Genomic DNA, 17,752 nt, shown 5'->3' on the forward strand with positions numbered 1-17,752 from the left:
GTAGCCGCTTGCCACCAGACTAAATCTGTTAATAGCTACAACAGAGGGGCTGCTTCTCAGGAACAACATCTGAAGTAACCTGCAGGTTTTACCAGTAAGTTTCGTATTACAACACTACCTGTCTGAGCTGTCTATCTAGAGAGGGTGATTTCACATTGTAGTACCTATGAACTGCCACGATACAACCGCGTGCAGTGGAGGACGGTATTGGCGCACTGAGCTCACCTGCTTGGAAGGCGCGGCGTATTTGAAGGCGGAGGTGATGATGTGGATGGCGGCGGTGGCGCAGCCCAGGATCATGCACCAGCGCAGCGGCAGCGGCAACATCGCGTACGTCACGAACACGATGAACAGCACGTACCACACCAGGTACTCCTGGTACGGGAAGCCGATGCCGTCGCCCACGAAGCCTGCGCAAAGTCAGACGTAGCCATCATAAGCACAGTGTCGGATTTTATCGGAGACTGCTGCAAGCGACGAATTAACACATTTAGGTAAGACCCATGTCATTAACAACGAAACATTGCTCAGATATAAATGTTTGTAACGCTTATTTGGTGAGGTTTTAATCTGAAGATTGATGGGAGAAGGTGAGAATTCTGCCAACTTGGCCACAATGGTAATATCTCCGCGGATAATGTTTTTCGGCGAAACAACAGGAACTGTGCGTATAGTGTCGCTCCCTGGGAAGCAGGTTCACCTACGAGATCTTAATCTACATCTACGTCCGTACCCTCAAAACTACCGTCAGGTGCATGGCAATGGTTACATCCCAATGTACCAGTCATCAGGCTTTCTTCCTGTTCCATTCATGTATGAAGCGCGGGAACAATGATGCCTCTGTGCATTTAGTAATTATTCTAATCTTAATCAAGATCCCTGTGTGAGCGATACTTAGGGGATTGTAGTTTATTCCTAGAGTAATCATTTAAAGCCAATTCTTAAAACTTTGTTAATAGACTTTCTCGGGACAGTTTAAATTCCTCTTTAAGAGTCTTCCAGTTTAGTTCCTTCAGTTTCTCTGTGACACTCGCCCACGGATTAAACAAACCTGTGACCATTCGTGCTGCGCTTCCCTGTATACGTTCAATATTCCCTCCTAGACCTATCTGGTATTGATCCCACACACTTGAGCAATGTTCTAGAACCAGTCGCATGAGTGATTTGTAAGAAATCCCCTTTGTAGATTGATCGCACTTCTCTAGTATTCTACCAATACATTCTACCAATAAAATTCGTGAGAAAAGTGACGACACTGATTTTTATCTACCAAAGTTTTTATTTTTTCAGACGGCAGTATTAACCTCATAAAAGTAGTTCCCTTCGCCAGTTATACACCAGCTGAGTCGTTGTTTCCAATCTTGATAGTGGCACTGAAAGGCTTCAACTGGAAGGACCTTGAAAGATGTCGATCACATGTTTTCGAGACAAGGATTCAGATCAGGTGCACAGTGGGGCAGTGGAACAACAGGAATGTCTTTTTCGATCAAAAATTCAATGATGAAAGTGGGTGTGAGACATGGGGCGTTGTCATGGTGCAGCATCCACTTGTCTCAATGTCCAGTTTCAATTGATTAACCCTTTCCCTGACACTTTCAAGAACAATTTTGAAGAACATTTAGTTGACAGATTGTACTGGAGCAACAAATTCTACATGAACGATACTCCTATTGTCAAAAAAGCAGATCAGCATTGTTTTGATGGTTGATTCGCTCTTTCGAATTCTTTACGGTCGAGGATGTGTCTCAGTCTGTCACTCCTCATTCTGCCGCTTTGTCTCAGGACTTTATTCAAAAGTCCTTTATTCGTCACTTGTGATCACACGAATAAATAATTCGTGGACATTGGCAATCCTCTCAAGAAGATAAACGCACAAGTTTCTTCGATTGCCCTTAAGTTCAGTTGTGAGGTTTCTCGGCACAAATGTGCAAATCTTCGGTGACAATGTGTTGTATGGCGAAACTATCGAAGTTTAACAGGTCACACATCAACCTTATTGTTAAATGTCGGTATGATCTCTACAAGAGTGCGCAAAAGTTCGACGTTTTCGTCGCCTTTGAAGTTGTAGGTCTTCCTGAACGCGGATCATCTTCAACGTGTTCTCGGGCTTTGATTTATGTCAAGGAAAAGTTTGTGCTCTTGTTAAGAAATGTTCCCAGTAGACCTATTTCAACTTTTTAAAGGGCAGACTCGAGGTTTTACCCAACATAAAAATTGATTGCGGAACGTTGCTCTAAATTTCGCTGTTCCATTTTATTAACTCAAAACAAAATCACAATTTTACTAATGGCACTCTCAAAAATTACGTGGAGGCTTTACGGAGATGAAACTCGAAATGAACATCTCGAAGGGATGAACGCTCCAATCTACACAAGTTGAATAACACAGTCTGTCCAGGTCGATCGCAGTGTTCTCAGTCTTATTTCTTTTCTTACACACCTCGTACTTGCTCAAGAACAGGAGTGTGGGGAATGCCGGATATAGTAAAGTTAATCGATTTACGACAGTTTTGCTACAAAGCCCAACCGACAGCTGGGTTATAATCTGCAGATCTTGGCCCAGTGTTGAGCATCGCTGGCTCGTTAGTGCTGGGTCCCAGATTCGATTCCCGGTTGCGTCGGTGGTTCTATTCGTTCGGTGTCTGGGTGTTTGTGATGCCGTAACCGTGTCATCTCATCTTCATCACAAAGAGGCGCGAGTTTCCTTTGTCATTAAACCTCCCTACTGTGGTCGTAGTAAACACGTGTTCTTGTTTACCTGTGTCTTATTATTTCATATCAATTATCTTCAAGTGGGAGATTTATCAGTTTGTTTGCTGCGGTTTCCAGACGACCGCTATACAGGGAACTTAACCTTGGAGGATGAAGTTAGGCAGTGATTTAGAAAGAAGCCGACTGACCAATTTGAGCACGTCCCTGTGGATCTTTATGAGAGAGCCAATGAAACGATTGAAGACTTCGAGAGTGTGTATCGGTATACGAGAGTTGGGAGAAACTGGAGTCAGTCAGTGTAAGGCTACTGTTGCCTGACCAAACATGGATTGGCGAGTGTAGAGTGTGACGAGATTAAGAGCTAAGGAAAAGGCTGGGAGTGTTGCCTTGAGTGCCGAGGAGAGGAGCCATCTGTGTGAAGTGAACGAGGGAATATGTTAAATATATTCGCAACTACGAATATGGCCAACCATCAGCTGTAGAATAAAATGATGAGTATGAAAATTTGTGCCGGACCGGGACTCGAACCCGTATTTCCCGATTATCGCGATAGGTCGCCTTAAAATTTGGCTTGACCGTGAACGACTTACCGTCAGACCCAAACTTCCATATGTCGTTAACCATGCGTCTACAACCTGTAACCGTACATCCATTATGTATATTCCCGTACAGGCGAGACATTTTACTTGAAAGTAGATCGTCTGGTGTCGGCAGATAAATATGATATTGCAGTGCCTATGTTACTCTGAATTACGATGTGAAATTCCTTTTGACATGCATGCATGCCCAAAGGAACAGGAACTGTGGTGACTACAACCGTTACGAAATACATTAAATGTATTCGAATTTGCGAATATGGACAACCATCATTGTAGAATGGATTGACGACAATGAAAATTTGTGCCTGACCGAGAATCGAACCCATATTTCCCGCTTATCGCGAGCATGCATGCATGTCCAAAGGAACTTGAAATCTTAATTCAGAATAACACAGGCACTGCAATATCATGGTGAAGGGAACTCACTGCATTAGTATGCGGATGGGAGAAAGGAAACTGTTCGTTGAACGACTGGAGGATCCGTAGTTTTCTATTACTGTGACTAGGCCCAGTTTCAAAGGGTGTTACTGAGCCTTGTCAGTTTTAACAAATACTTGAGTGAAGGTATGAAGCAGAAATTAAATAATCGAATAGTTAAGTTTCAATATAAATTTAATAATAGAGCTTCAATGTAAAATAAGTTAGAAAATAGAAATTTTATTTCCAGATCGCAGTTCAAATGCAACCTGATTGCTAGTTCCACCAAAGTTATGTTGCCAACTTCAGATCATTGGATACGCGAATTATACTAAAGCCGCTATGTGTTGCACATTCAAATCTGGACATTGAAAATATGGATGCAAACTCACAGAAAAGACATTCATCTGCAATACTAGGTACACTAAAACATAAGCCAGAGCTGAATCAGCAATGCATAGATGTGTCAAATACATCAGAAAGAGCACATCCACTGCTACAAATGTGTGTGAGTCAGTTATCAACATACACAGATTTGACAACAGTGCAGGTACTCTGATTTTTCTGACACCTTTCTACCTTGCTGATATAGTTATGACTGATATTTTAACGTACTTAGTCCTGCAGAGGAGTGTCTTTTTCTGTACTCTGATTTTTCTGACACCTCTCTACCTTGCTGATATAGTTATGACTGTTATTTTAACGTACTTAGTCCTGCAGAGGAGTGTCTTTTTCTGTGAGTTTACATCCATGTTTGAAGTGTCCAGAAGGCATTGTGCCATACTTCGGGGCTTATGTTGCCTAAACTGTTAATCAGGATATGTATCAACTGCAATTTAGGAAATAAAACATTGTTATAGAGATCGCTCTGCTTCTGGCAGTGTCAGATAATTAAGAAAGAGCTTCATTCTTATTTTATACGAACATGTATTTAATTTCTCCACAGTGTTTCCACGTATTTTCCTTTGTCGTTGCATTCCAGTGGGTTCTATAATATTTGTGTGTGCTAGATGTAAGAGACCTGAAGAGTTGTTCATTTAATTGGAGTTGTTGTACATTTCACGGCTTTGATATCCCTAAGAGTTAGCCGATTCTTTTGACCGGATGCTGGGTCTTCCGGAAATGAACAGTCAACAGGGCGTAATGCGACATATTTAGTGTATTACACTTGACCTACGTGGTCAACATTTTATAGCGAAGCTGTCGACTCAGTAATTTACCATTATCGGTGTTGGGAAGATAAGTATGAAAGGCAGCCGAAAGCTGGTAGCTAGGTAAAGGTAAGTCACAAGTTTTTGAAACTGATTATTGGTACCATAGCTGTACATTTAGCTTCCTTATTGAACCGCCATCAGACAATCCTTAGGCATCGAGGACAATCATAGACACCGAAATCACCGAGATGCTTGTGCTGCATGACAATCATAAAATGCGGGAAAGCAACAGAGTCACACATGAGGAAATACGTGGGTTATTCAATAATTAAAGAGACAGTTTGGTCTGGGGAAAAAACTGTTAGTAGGGTAAGTTTGGTACTTTTATGGCTTTAAGTTGGCATCACTGGGATGAGCACTGATCAGCTGATGTATCAACATTGTTCTGTTTATAACCTTAAAAACGAATTTCAAGATGTCGAGTCCGCTTGAAACGTCCACATTCGTTGAACACCGTTTTGTTATTCATTTTTTACGTGCTGAATGCGAGAAATCAGTGGATATGTACTGTAAAATATCTAAAGTTTATGGTGAAGGTTGTATGAATCGTGTAAATTTTTACAAGTGAGTAGAGCAGTTCAAAAATAGTCACGACTCAGTGACTGACGAACACCTTTTAGTCCAACCAGTTTCAGTTCCATCTGCCTCACTTGAAAGTCGAATTGATGACATTATTCGTGCTGACCGCCGTGTGACGGTGCAAGTTAGTTCTGGTGCAGTTGATAACATTATCTGTAACAAACTGAAGTACCGCAAAACATGTGCAAGATGGGTCCCAAAGGAATTGACGCGGGTGCATAAGGAAACAAGGTTAAGATTGTGTACAGAGCTAAAGAAACGTTTGAAAGAGAAGGTGAGCACTTCCTCAGAAAAATTTAAACTTTTGATGAAACTTGGGTTCTTTATTATGAGGCAGAATCAGAAAAACAAAGCATGGAGTGGAAGCACACCAACTCAGCACACCAACTCACCTGTCAAGAAAAATTCGAATACCAAGAATCAGCAGGAAAAGTCATGTTGACGATGTTTTGAGATGCTGCAGGTCGAGTTTTTTGTGATTATTTCGAAGAGCAGCGTACAATGAACAGCCAATACTACTCGGATTTGCTTTTAAACAGGGTGAAGCCAGCCATGAGAGAGAAAGTCGTGGACCTCAGAGGAGGAGTGCTATTCTTGAGCAAGACAACTCGCGTCCTCATATTGCCCAACTAACCCGTGAAACCATCGACGAAAAGGGCCTGCAAGTACTGTCTCATCCCTCTTACAGTCCTGATTTAGCATCTAGTTATTTCAATTTGTTTGGTGGACTGAAAAAAAAGGAGGCATTATTTGGGAAAAGGTTTCAGCACAACGAGAATATGAAAAAGTTTGTGGGAAATTCGTTCAAACATTAAGATAAAGAGTTCTTTGCAGCCAGAATAAAAAAGCTGGTAGCCAGTTGGAACGAGTGCATAATGTTCCAGGGGATTATGTTGAAAAGTAGAAAGAGTATGTTTTTTTTCTTAAAACATAGATGCTTTTTTATCCAGACCAGTTTGTCTCTTATTATTGAATGACCCTCGTATGTTGTTAGGACAAAACATAATACCAGAAAGAAACGATATTTTCTGAAACATTAATGTGCCACCTCTGCGTGATCCCAGACTTCGAGCGCAGTCGGGGATTCCATTTCTGCGTGTGAACTTTCAGAGCATAAGCCCACTTATCAGTATCCTGGCCCGGATGCACGCACTGATGTTTCTGCGAGACGTGTTACAAAGCCGGAATATCCTGTTCCCAGGTTGAAGACGATAGTCATCTCGGGCACTGCAGAAGTGTGATTGATCGCTGGTCACAATGTGACGCCCTTTGTCATCAGTCCATATCTCCTGATAATGGCACCATTCCAACTGGCAGTGTACATATGGGACGGTAAGTACCTACTTTGGCTGGATGACACAGAATATTGCATGACTCCGTTACTTGTTCTCGAATGGCAGACGTTACGATGTGGACGATGCCCAATACTGCAATCCTCCCTTGTGGTGGCCAACTGTGGTCAAGAGAGGTCCTCACGATTAGTATGCCTGACCTTACGTTCTCGTACATTCCAACATGGGGCCACTGTCAAACCTGAATGGCCCACAAATCTGCGTATTGCCCGATTCGACCAGCCGCCTAATGGAGACCCACAATGAGGCCACTTCCAAACCCTCAAGTGCTGATTACACTGTCTCACACGAGAACACTGGATCTCTTTGTCTTTCACAATGATCACTCCACCCCTGACTCTATTCACGCCTCTAATATACCGTACGGGTTTAGAAACCGTACTAAACACGACGAACACTAATTCAGCCTGCTGACATTTCTAGTAGTCTTAATGAATTGCAGCTGTATACATTCTCGTCAGTGGTGTGCACCTGTACGAAATTACATTGATATCCGACCGTTTCTTCGGGTGCTTCACTTTTATGTCTGGGCATGTACAGGGTGATTATAATTAAAGATAAACTTTCAAAACGCTGTAGAAATAACACTTCTGATCAGAATGACGTTAAATTGCAACGGAATATTATCGGAGAAGGGGAAAACGAATGGAGGAAGCAAGAAAATAGGGTGAAAATTGTTCACCAGATGCCGCTGTACGTGCCAGAATACGTAAATGAAAACACCTGTGATGCGCACAACCCACTGATGTCGGTATCAATACGCTGCGTACACGGCTTTTCCTCCTTTCGCGTCTGCGACGTTCGCCCTGACTGTCTCAATGCAAGATCGCGCTCTGCTTAGAAAGCTGTATTACCAGAATGATAACTGTGCACACGTCGCTCTGCAGACGTTTCAGCCACTGAAGGGTTTGAAAAAAGGCGTTGGTTCGATGACTACCGTGCGTCTGTAGAAAATTACTCCGAAATTCGAAAACACAAATTCTTTTGGTATTAAACCTGGTAGAGGGAGGAAACGCAGTGACTCGACGTCAGTGGAAGCAGTGGCCATAGCAGTGCAGGAGGAGACGAGTTGTGGTGTGCAAACGTGTCGTGCACGTAGGATTGTCCGAACATTGGACATACCCACGAGTTGTTGTTGTTGTTGTCTTCAGTCCTGAGACTGGTTTGATGCAGCTCTCCATGCTACTCTATCCTGTGCAAGCTGCTTCATCTCCCAGTACCTACTGCAACCTACATCCTTCTGAATCTGCTTAGTGTACTCATCTCTCGGTCTCCCTCTACGATTTTTACCCTCCACGCTGCCCTCCAATGCTAAATTTGTGATCCCTTGATGCCTCAAAACATGTCCTACCAACCGATCCCTTCTTCTAATCAAGTTGTGCCACAAACTTCTCTTCTCCCCAATCCTATTCAATACCTCCTCATTAGTTACGTGCTCTATCCACCTTATCTTCAGTATTCTTCTGTAGCACCACATTTCGAAAGCTTCTATTCTCTTCTTGTCCAAACTAGTTATCGTCCATGTTTCACTTCCATACATGGCTACACTCCAAACAAATACTTTCAGAAACGACTTCCTGATACATAAATCTATATTCGATGTTAACAAATTTCTCTTCTTCAGAAACGCTTTCCTTGCCATTGCCAGTCTACATTTTATATCCTCTCTACTTCGACCATCATCAGTTATTTTACTTCCTAAATAGCAAAACTCCTTTACTACTTTAAGTGTCTCATTTCCTAATCTAATTCCCTCAGCATCACCCGATTTAATTTGACTACATTCCATTATCCTCGTTTTGCTTTTGTTAATGTTCATCTTATATCCTCCTTTCAAGACACTGTCCATTCCGTTCAACTGCACTTCCAAGTCCTTTGCCGTCTCTGACAGAATTACAATGTCATCGGCGAACCTCAAAGTTTTTACTTCGTCTCCATGAATTTTAATACCTACTCCAAATTTTTCTTTTGTTTCCTTTACTGCTTGCTCAATATACAGATTGAATAACATCGGGGAGAGGCTACAACCCTGTCTCACTCCTTTCCCAACCACTGCTTCTCTTTCATGCCCCTCGACTCTTATGACTGCCATCTGGTTTCTGTACAAATTATAAATAGCCTTTCGCTCCCTGTATCTTACCCCTGCCACCTTTAGAATTTGAAAAAGAGTATTCCAGTCAACATTGTCAAAAGCTTTCTCTAAGTCTACAAATGCTAGAAACGTAGGTTTGCCTTTTCTTAATCTTTCTTCTAAGATAAGTCGTAAGGTCAGTATTGCCTCACGTGTCCCAACATTTCGACGGAATCCAAACTGATCCTCCCCGAGGTCTGCATCTACCAGTTTTTCCATTCGTCTGTAAAGAATTCGCGTTAGTATTTTGCAGCCGTGGCTTATTAAACTGATAGTTCGGTAATTTTCACATCTGTCAGCACCTGCTTTCTTTGGGATTGGAATTATTATATTCTTCTTGAAGTCTGAGGGTATTTCGCCTGTCTCATACATCTTGCTCACCAGCTGGTAGAGTTTTGTCAGGACTGGTTGTCCCAAGGCTGTCAGTAGTTCTAATGGAATGTTGTCTACTCCGGGGGCCTTATTTCGACTCAGGTCTTTCAGTGCTCTGTCAAACTCTTCACGCAGTATCGTATCTCCCATTTCGTCTTCATCTACATCCTCTTCCATTTCCATAATATTGTCCTCAAGTACATCACCATTGTATAAACCTTCTATATACTCCTGCCACCTTTCTGCCTTCCCTTCTTTGCTTAGAACTGGGTTGCCATCTGAGCTCTTGATATTCATACACGTGGTTCTCTTCTCTCCAAAGGTCTCTTTAATTTTCCTGTAGGCAGTATCTATCTTACCCCTAGTGAGATAAGCCTCTACATCCTTACATTTATCCTCTAGCCATCCCTGTTTAGCCATTTTGCACTTCCTGTCGATCTCATTTTTGAGACGTTTGTATTCCTTTTTGCCTGCTTCATTTACTGCATTTTTATATTTTCCTTTCATCAATTAAATTCAATATTTCTTCTGTTACCCAAGGATTTCTAGCAGCCCTCGTCTTTGTACCTACTTTATCCTCTGCTGCCTTCACTACTACATCCCTCAGAGCTACCCATTCTTCTTCTACTGTATTTCTTTCCCCTATTCCTGTCAATTGTTCCCTTATGCTCTCCCTGAAACTCTGTACAACCTCTGGTTCTTTCAGTTTATCCAGGTCCCATCTCCTTAATTTCCCACATTTTTGCAGTTTCTTCAGTTTTAATCTACAGGTCATAACCAATAGATTGTGGTCGGAGTCCACATCTGCCCCTGGAAATGTCTTACAACTTAAAACCTGGTTCCTAAATCTCTGTCTTACCATTATATAATCTATCTGATACCTTTTGGTATCTCCAGGGTTCTTCCACGTATACAACCTTCTTTCATGATTCTTAAACCAAGTCTTAGCTATGATTAAGTTGTGCTCTGTGCAAAATTCTACTAGGCGGCTTCCTCTTTCATTTCTTAGCCCCAATCCATATTCACCTACTATGTTTCCTTCTCTCCCTTTTCCTACACTCGAATTCCAGCCACCCATTACTATTAAATTTTCGTCTCCCTTCACTATCTGAATAATTTCTTTTATTTCATCATACATTTCTTCAATTTCTTCATCATCTGCAGAGCTAGTTGGCATATAAACTTGTACTACTGTAGTAGGTGTGGGCTTCGTATCTATCTTGGCCACAATAATGCGTTCACTATGCTGTTTGTAGTAGCTTACCCGCATTCGTATTTTCCTATTCATTATTAAACCTACTCCTGCATTACCCCTATTTGATTTTGTGTTTATAACCCTGTAGTCACCTGACCAGAAGTCTTGTTCCTCCTGCCACCGAACTTCACTAATTCCCACTATATCTAACTTTAACCTATCCATTTCCCTTTTTAAATTTTCTAACCTACCTGGCCGATTAAGGGATCTGACATTCCACGCTCCGATCCGTAGAACGCCAGTTTTCTTTCTCCTGATAACGACATCCTCCTGAGTAGTCCCCGCCCGGAGATCCGAATGGGGGACTATTTTACCTCCGGAATATTTTACCCAAGAGGATGCCATCATCATTTAATCATACAGTAAAGCTGCATGTCCTCGGGAAAAATTACGGCTGTAGTTTCCCCTTGCTTTCAGCCGTTCGCAGTACCAGCACAGCAAGGCCGTTTTGGTTAATGTTGCAAGGCCAGATCAGTCAATCATCCAGACTGTTGCCCCTGCAACTACTGAAAAGGCTGCTGCCCCTCTTCAGGAACCATATGTTTGTCTGGCCTCTCAACAGATACCCCTCCGTTGTGGTTGCACCTACGGTACGGCCATCTGTATCGCTGAGGCACGCAAGCCTCCCCACCAACGGCAAGGTCCATGGTTCATGGGGGGAGGGAGTACGGTAACTATAATCCTACTAAACATCCTTCTTTGCTATCCATTCAAAATTACCCACGTGCGCGAGTTGCTTCCTGTTGACCTGCCATATAGAGAGACCTTTGCTTTAGAATTTCTTTCTTCCGTGGAAGTGGACAATGATGGACCGTGGAAGATTGTGTGGACAGAGGAAGCCCACTTCCCTCTGACAGGATACGTAAATACACAGAATTGTCGAATATGGGCAACGGAAAATCCACACGCAAATAAACCAGTATCACTTCAACCGGAAAAGGTCACTGTGTGCTGCAGGTTTACGGCATCATTTATCAAAGGACCATATTTTTTCGAAGAGACAGGTGCTTCCGGTCCTGTTACCTGTGCTGTCACTGGTAAGAGCTATGAGTGTCTTCTACGTGACCACGTCATAACAGTTCTCCAACAGCGTGGATGTGTGGATGGGATTTTTATGCAAGATGGCGCACCTCCGCAGATTGCAAATCCAGTTAAGCAGCTGCTGAAGCGCCATTTCGGAAATGTTAGAATTATCAGCCGCCATCTCCCTACAGCCTGGCCGTCCAGATCACCTGATCTTAATCCGTGTGACTTCTGGCCGTGGGGCTATCTGAAAGATGTTGCGTTCAGTGTTCCGATTGCAAACGTAGCTCCATTGCATTGCGCGACACATTCTGAACGTGATCCCGGAAACACTTCGATCAGTGGTGGAACCTGCTGTTTCTCGATTTCAACTTGGCGCAGAAAGCAGTGGACAGCATACTGAACATGTTTTGCCCCAGTCATATGGAAATTAATAGTCCCATTTGATTTTGACTCATGCTTCTTATGCAGCTATGTCGTGTCAGGACAATTAATAACCGATGTGGTTAATGCTTCTTTGTCCTCAGGACAATTAAAAACCGATGTGATATGACCTTTCCGCGGTGGATGGGCTTACGTAACGAACAGTATCACACCTGTACACCCATGCACACTGAGTAGTACAGTTTGCTTAACGTCAAACGTACACCTTCATTTGTCATTTCTATTCGACCTCTAAATTATGGTGCTTACAGAGTCATCTGTTGCTACATTTTGTAAATATTTATTTTTCTTCTGCCATACATTTTCCCCCTTCTCCGATAATATTTCGTTGCAATTTGGCGTATTTCTGACTAGTTGTGCTATTTCTAGAGCGGTTTGAATGTTTAATTATAATCACCCTGTATATCCCTCGGAAACGTTCTAAAACAGTAGATAAAAGCATGTTTTACCAGATGTAGTTGATATTTTCAAAAGGTCAATGATAATGATTAAGAGGGCAATAAGGCAAAAGGCAGCGATTAAAATTTGTTGGCAGATGTAGTAATTTTGGAAATAAATTACAATTTAAGAGTACAAAGCACTCAAACATTATTTGGTGTTATATTAGTTCGATCGGGCTATAAACGCATTCATTATACAGTATAAGGGGCAATCAAAAAGGTTCCGCTCAAAGACTTTGCTGTAGGGTACATGCAAACCCGGGTGACTCTGATGCGAGAATTTAAGCACCGACATGTAGGCAAGGGGTTAGTGTGATCTTTGAAAGGAAACTTCTTGATCACACCTCGTACATTGAACGTCTTTTATATTTCTGGTAGTCTGTTTAGCGTTAGCAGTAACGAGCAAGTTACAAAAGTTTGAAACTAAATATCTGCGTATTCATTCGAATTCGGCAAACTACTACTACGTGCGTGGCAGAAGGTAAATTTCTGCACCAATTGTTCCATTCCATTCGTTAATCGATAGCTAGAAGAATGACTGCGTTAATGTTTGTGTACGCACTGTAATTAGCTTAATCGTGTCTTCGTGGTCCACACAGGAGCGTTATATAATGAAGTTCTGATAAGTTTCTAGATTCCTTATTTAATATTGCTTCTCCAAGCGTCTGCCAATACAGGGGGGTACATGTACTCGGTACAAATTTTTGAGATGTAAGACAAAAATAGGTGAAAAAATAGATACTGGTAATAAATAAAATACTAAAAAAAGATATTTAAACGTAACTTTATATCTAAAGGACGAGATGATGCTCCCGACCACGAAAAGAATGTGGTAACCGTGCCTCCTGCTGTTCTAAACGTTAACATGGACTTTCGACCGAGGAGCCGTTACTTCTAGACCCATATCTGACCTTACAAAGCTAAACCGATCCCGTTCCTTCCCTCATACTCATTGGATGTCTTTTATAGTAGCTTATAACTAACGCAAGTTCTGTGTGACTGTGAGAGAGCCGGACTTAACATACAACCTGAACGCACAAAACGCATCTACAATTATCCAAGCCAACGTCGTGCGTGTATTAAAGGCGTGGAAATGTCCCTTCTTTACAGAATGACACCAGTAAGACAGTTTTCATCAGGTGATTCACTATCTTATTAATGAGATTCAAGAGATGAGAAGGGCAGCGTCGGTCGTAAATGTTTAATCTGTTTAATGTAGATCGATTTCAGCAAGTGTGTAGCTATCTTCAATGCAGCTATGTCCAAGTAATGGTGACTCATCGCAAATAAAATTGCAGATACTACCAAGTTACCATTACAGATAACAAATAGTGAACACTTTAAATATTTGTTATCTGCAGTAGCTACGTGGTAGCAGGGGCAATTTTATTTACTATGAGTTATCATGACTTGGATTTGATTGCGCTGTAGATAACTACAAGGTAGTCGAAATCGATCTGCATTAAACAGATTAAAAATTTACAACCGATTCTGCCCTTTCTCCTGTTCTTGGAATAGCAGGATATCCGGAACGAGAAGCGAACCATTAACATGCTTTCGTTACATTACTACAGGAAGTAACGCGAGGAGAGGATTGCAAGGGAGAACAAAGTTGATAAAAACTGGAACCAACTTGATAAAAAATGCGCTGACGACATGGAAATTTCAACGACCGCTTGAAATTGTGAATCCTAGTCATTACTAGTAAAGTGCTTAGCGTGCAGTCCTTCTGAAACAGACCTGTTCGCGTACGAGGATATTGGCTTGATTTTAAGTAACTGGATGTGCAGTAGAGTACCAGATAACAGTTTTCTCTTTATCTGGAAACACAAACGAAGAATTTGTAATTATGCCAAATTGAATCGCAAAATGTATAGTAATTCCTGAGGTTCTCCCCTCCCCTCCCCCCCTCTCCCCCAAACCTTCTCTCTTTCTGTGTGTGTGTGTGTGTGTGTGTGTGTGTGTGTGTGTGTTTATGTGCGTGACATATTGATAACCGATTTTGGAAACCGATTTTCGCTTTCATTTTTACATGTCTGACCAGACACATCACATATTCTTTGACCGAGAATTAGTCGATTTACACGCATTGTGTCTGTAAATAAACTCTTCCGATTTTGTGACCGCCATAATAAAGAGACTGCGATTCCCTTATGAATGTAATGAAATGGATGGGATGGATTAAGGTATTGTTTAAGAAAGTATGTTTAAAAATTTTGTAAAAGCCAGTTAATGCTCGCGAAACTGTTTCTTTACAGCCCTCAAGATACAAAGCTTTGTAAGAAAAGTGCGGAGCGATAACTGGGATAACATTTGGAGCCGGCCGTTGTGGCCGAGCGGTTATAGGCCCTTTAGTTCGGAACCGCGCTGCTGCAACGGTCGCAGGTTCAAATAGGTTCAAATTCTGCCTCGGGCATGGACGTGTGTGCTGTCCTTAGGTTAGTTAGGTTTAAGTAGTTCTAGGGGACTGATGACCTCAGATGTTAAGTCCCATACTGCTCAGAGCCATTTGAACATTTGGAGACTTGCAGGGGGCAGAAATTGTCCTAGCGAGTAAAGACAGAAAACTATGTGCCCAAAATTAGTGAATATTTTGCCACCAACCATTGCTTGTGTACGACAGCTTTTGCCACTAAAAGCAAGAACGGCTATATAAATTTACCAATTAGCCCAGCGAAGGATATAGACTTGCTGTCAAGCAGTTCATTCTTGTTAATACAGTAAATACACTGACAAACAAAGCGAAGCACCAAACAGACGTAGTAGGATGTCAAAGGAACATCTTACATACCTCAGGCGCATATCGTAATGACTAGACCTGCAATTCTCTGTGACATGTGGAATGTCTATTATGTCGTTACGAGGCCTGGTAGGGTATACAGGGTGTTACAAAAAGGTGCGGCCAAACTTTCAGGAAAAATTCCTCACACGCAAAGAAAGAAAATATGTTATGTGGCCATGGGTCCGGAAACGCTTACTTTCCATGTTAGAGCTCATTTTACTACTTCTCTTCAAATCACATTATTCATGGAATGGAAACACACATCAACAGAACGTAAGACCTGACTTCAAAAACTTTGTTACGGGAAATGTTCAAAACGTCCTCCTTTAGCGAGGATAGATGCATCCACCCTCAGTCGCATGGAATCCCTGATGCGCTCATGCAGCCCTGGAGAATGGCGTATTGTATCACAGCCGTCCACAATAAGAGCACGAAGAGTCTCTACATTTGGTACTGGGGTTGCGTAGCCAAGAGCTTTCAAATGCCCCCAGAAATGAAAGTCAAGAGGGTTGAGGTCAGGAGAGCGTGGAGGCCATGTAATTGGTCCGCCTCTACCAATCCATCGGTCAACGAATCTGTTGTTGAGGATCGTACGAACACTTCGACTGAAATGTGCAGGAGCTCCATCGTACATGAACCACATGTTGTGTCGTACTTGTAAAGGCACATGTTCTAGCAGCACAGGTAGAGTATCCCGTATGAAATCATGATAACGTGCTCCATTGAGCGTAGGTGGAAGAGCCTGGAGCCCAATCAAGACATCACCAACAATGCCTGCCCAAACGTTCACAGAAAATCTGTGTTGATGAAGTGATTGCAGAATTGCCTACGGATTCTCGTCAGCCCACACATGTTGACTCTGAAAATTTACAATTTGATCACGTTGGAATGAAGCCTCATCCGTAAAGAGAATATTTGCACTGAAATGAGGATTGACACATTGTTGGATGAACCATTCGCAGAAGTGTACCCGTGGAGGCCAATCAGCTGCTGATAGTGCCAGCACACGCTGTACATGGAACGGAAACAACTGGTTCTACCGTAGCAGTCTCCATACAGTGACGTGGTCAACGTTACCTTGTGCAGCAGCAACTTCTCTGACGCTGACTTTAGGGTTATCGTCAACTGCAAGAAGAATTGCCTCGTCCATTGCAGGTGTCCTCGTCGTTCTAGGTCTTTCCCAGTCGCGAGTCATAGACTGGAATGTTCCGTGCTCCCTAAGACGCCGATCAATTGCTTCCGAACGTCTTCCTGTCGGGACACCTTCGTTCTATAAATCTGTCTCGATACAAACGTACCGCGCCACGGCTATTGCCCCGTGCTACCTCATACATCAAATGGGCATCTGCCAACTCCGCATTTGTAAACATTGCACTGACTGCAAAACAACGTTCGTGATGAACAGAAACCTAGATGCTAGTACTGTAGAGCAATGAGTCGCAGGTCAACACAAGCACCGAAGTCAACATTGCCTTCCTTCAATTGGGCCAACTGGCGGTGAGTCGAGGAAATACAGTACATACTGACGAAACTAAAATGATCTATAACATGGAAATTAAGCGTTTCCGGATGCATGTCCACATAACGTCTTTTCTTTATTTGTGTGTGAGGAATGTATCCTGAAAGTTTGGCCCTACCTTTTTGTAACAACCTGTATAAAGGGCGTGAAGAGCTTCAGACGTTCAGTGATCGCTGTAGAGGACTCGGATAAGAGCTTAAACATGCGAGGCACCGTTACTAGCATTTGGCATAGTTTGAACGGTGCCTTACTGTAGGTCTCCGTGGTCCGATGTTGAACATTACGAGAACATAAGGGCAATCATGAGTCGTCGTTAAGGCTCAGGTCGATCGCATCTGACAGCGACGAGGGAGGATAGTCTTATTGTGCACCAAGCACCGTGTAACACCTTCACACTGAAACCAGTCTTGTATGGCATTAAGCCACGATTTTATATCATTTTGTTAATACTTTTATACGGTTGTGAATTAAACATATGAAGAAAGTTTTGCATTACCACAGTTCAGAGAGTTCCGGAACGTGTACAGGAAATTGGAAGAGAGATCAACACAAAAATTGCTCATGAAAAACACACATTGCATGTTGTACCACCATATAGCGACACCTTTAGAGTTGGTGGTCCAGATTACTGTACACACTGGCGCCTGTAATACCCAGTACCACGCCCTCTTGCATTGATGCATGCCTCTATTCGTCGTGGCATACTATCTACAGGTTCATCCAGGCACTATTGGTCCACATTGTCGCACTCCTCAACGGCGATTGGCGTAGATCCTTCAGAGTGGTTGGTGAGTTACGTCGTCCCTCAACAGCCCTTTTCAGCCACTCCCAGGCATGTTCGATACGTGTCATATCTGGAGAACATGCTGGCTACTCTAGTCGAGCAATGTCGTTATACTGAAGGAAGTCATTCA

General features: G+C 42.5%; 1 protein-coding gene across 4 annotated transcripts in view; it reads right to left on the reverse strand.

Moving 5' to 3' along the window:
- The window catches only part of LOC126335244 (adenylate cyclase type 8), a 1,717,934-nt gene that overhangs the window by 367,369 nt on the left and 1,332,813 nt on the right, over positions 1–17,752 (reverse strand). For all 4 annotated transcript variants that reach the window (XM_049998287.1, XM_049998288.1, XM_049998286.1 and 1 more), the window contains exon 6: positions 226–410. In XM_049998287.1, the coding sequence (XP_049854244.1) occupies positions 226–410 (185 nt within the window). The remainder of the gene's footprint in view (positions 1–225; positions 411–17,752) is intronic.

This window comes from Schistocerca gregaria, chromosome 2, assembly GCF_023897955.1.
Source record: "Schistocerca gregaria isolate iqSchGreg1 chromosome 2, iqSchGreg1.2, whole genome shotgun sequence".
NCBI lineage: Eukaryota > Metazoa > Arthropoda > Insecta > Orthoptera > Acrididae > Schistocerca > Schistocerca gregaria.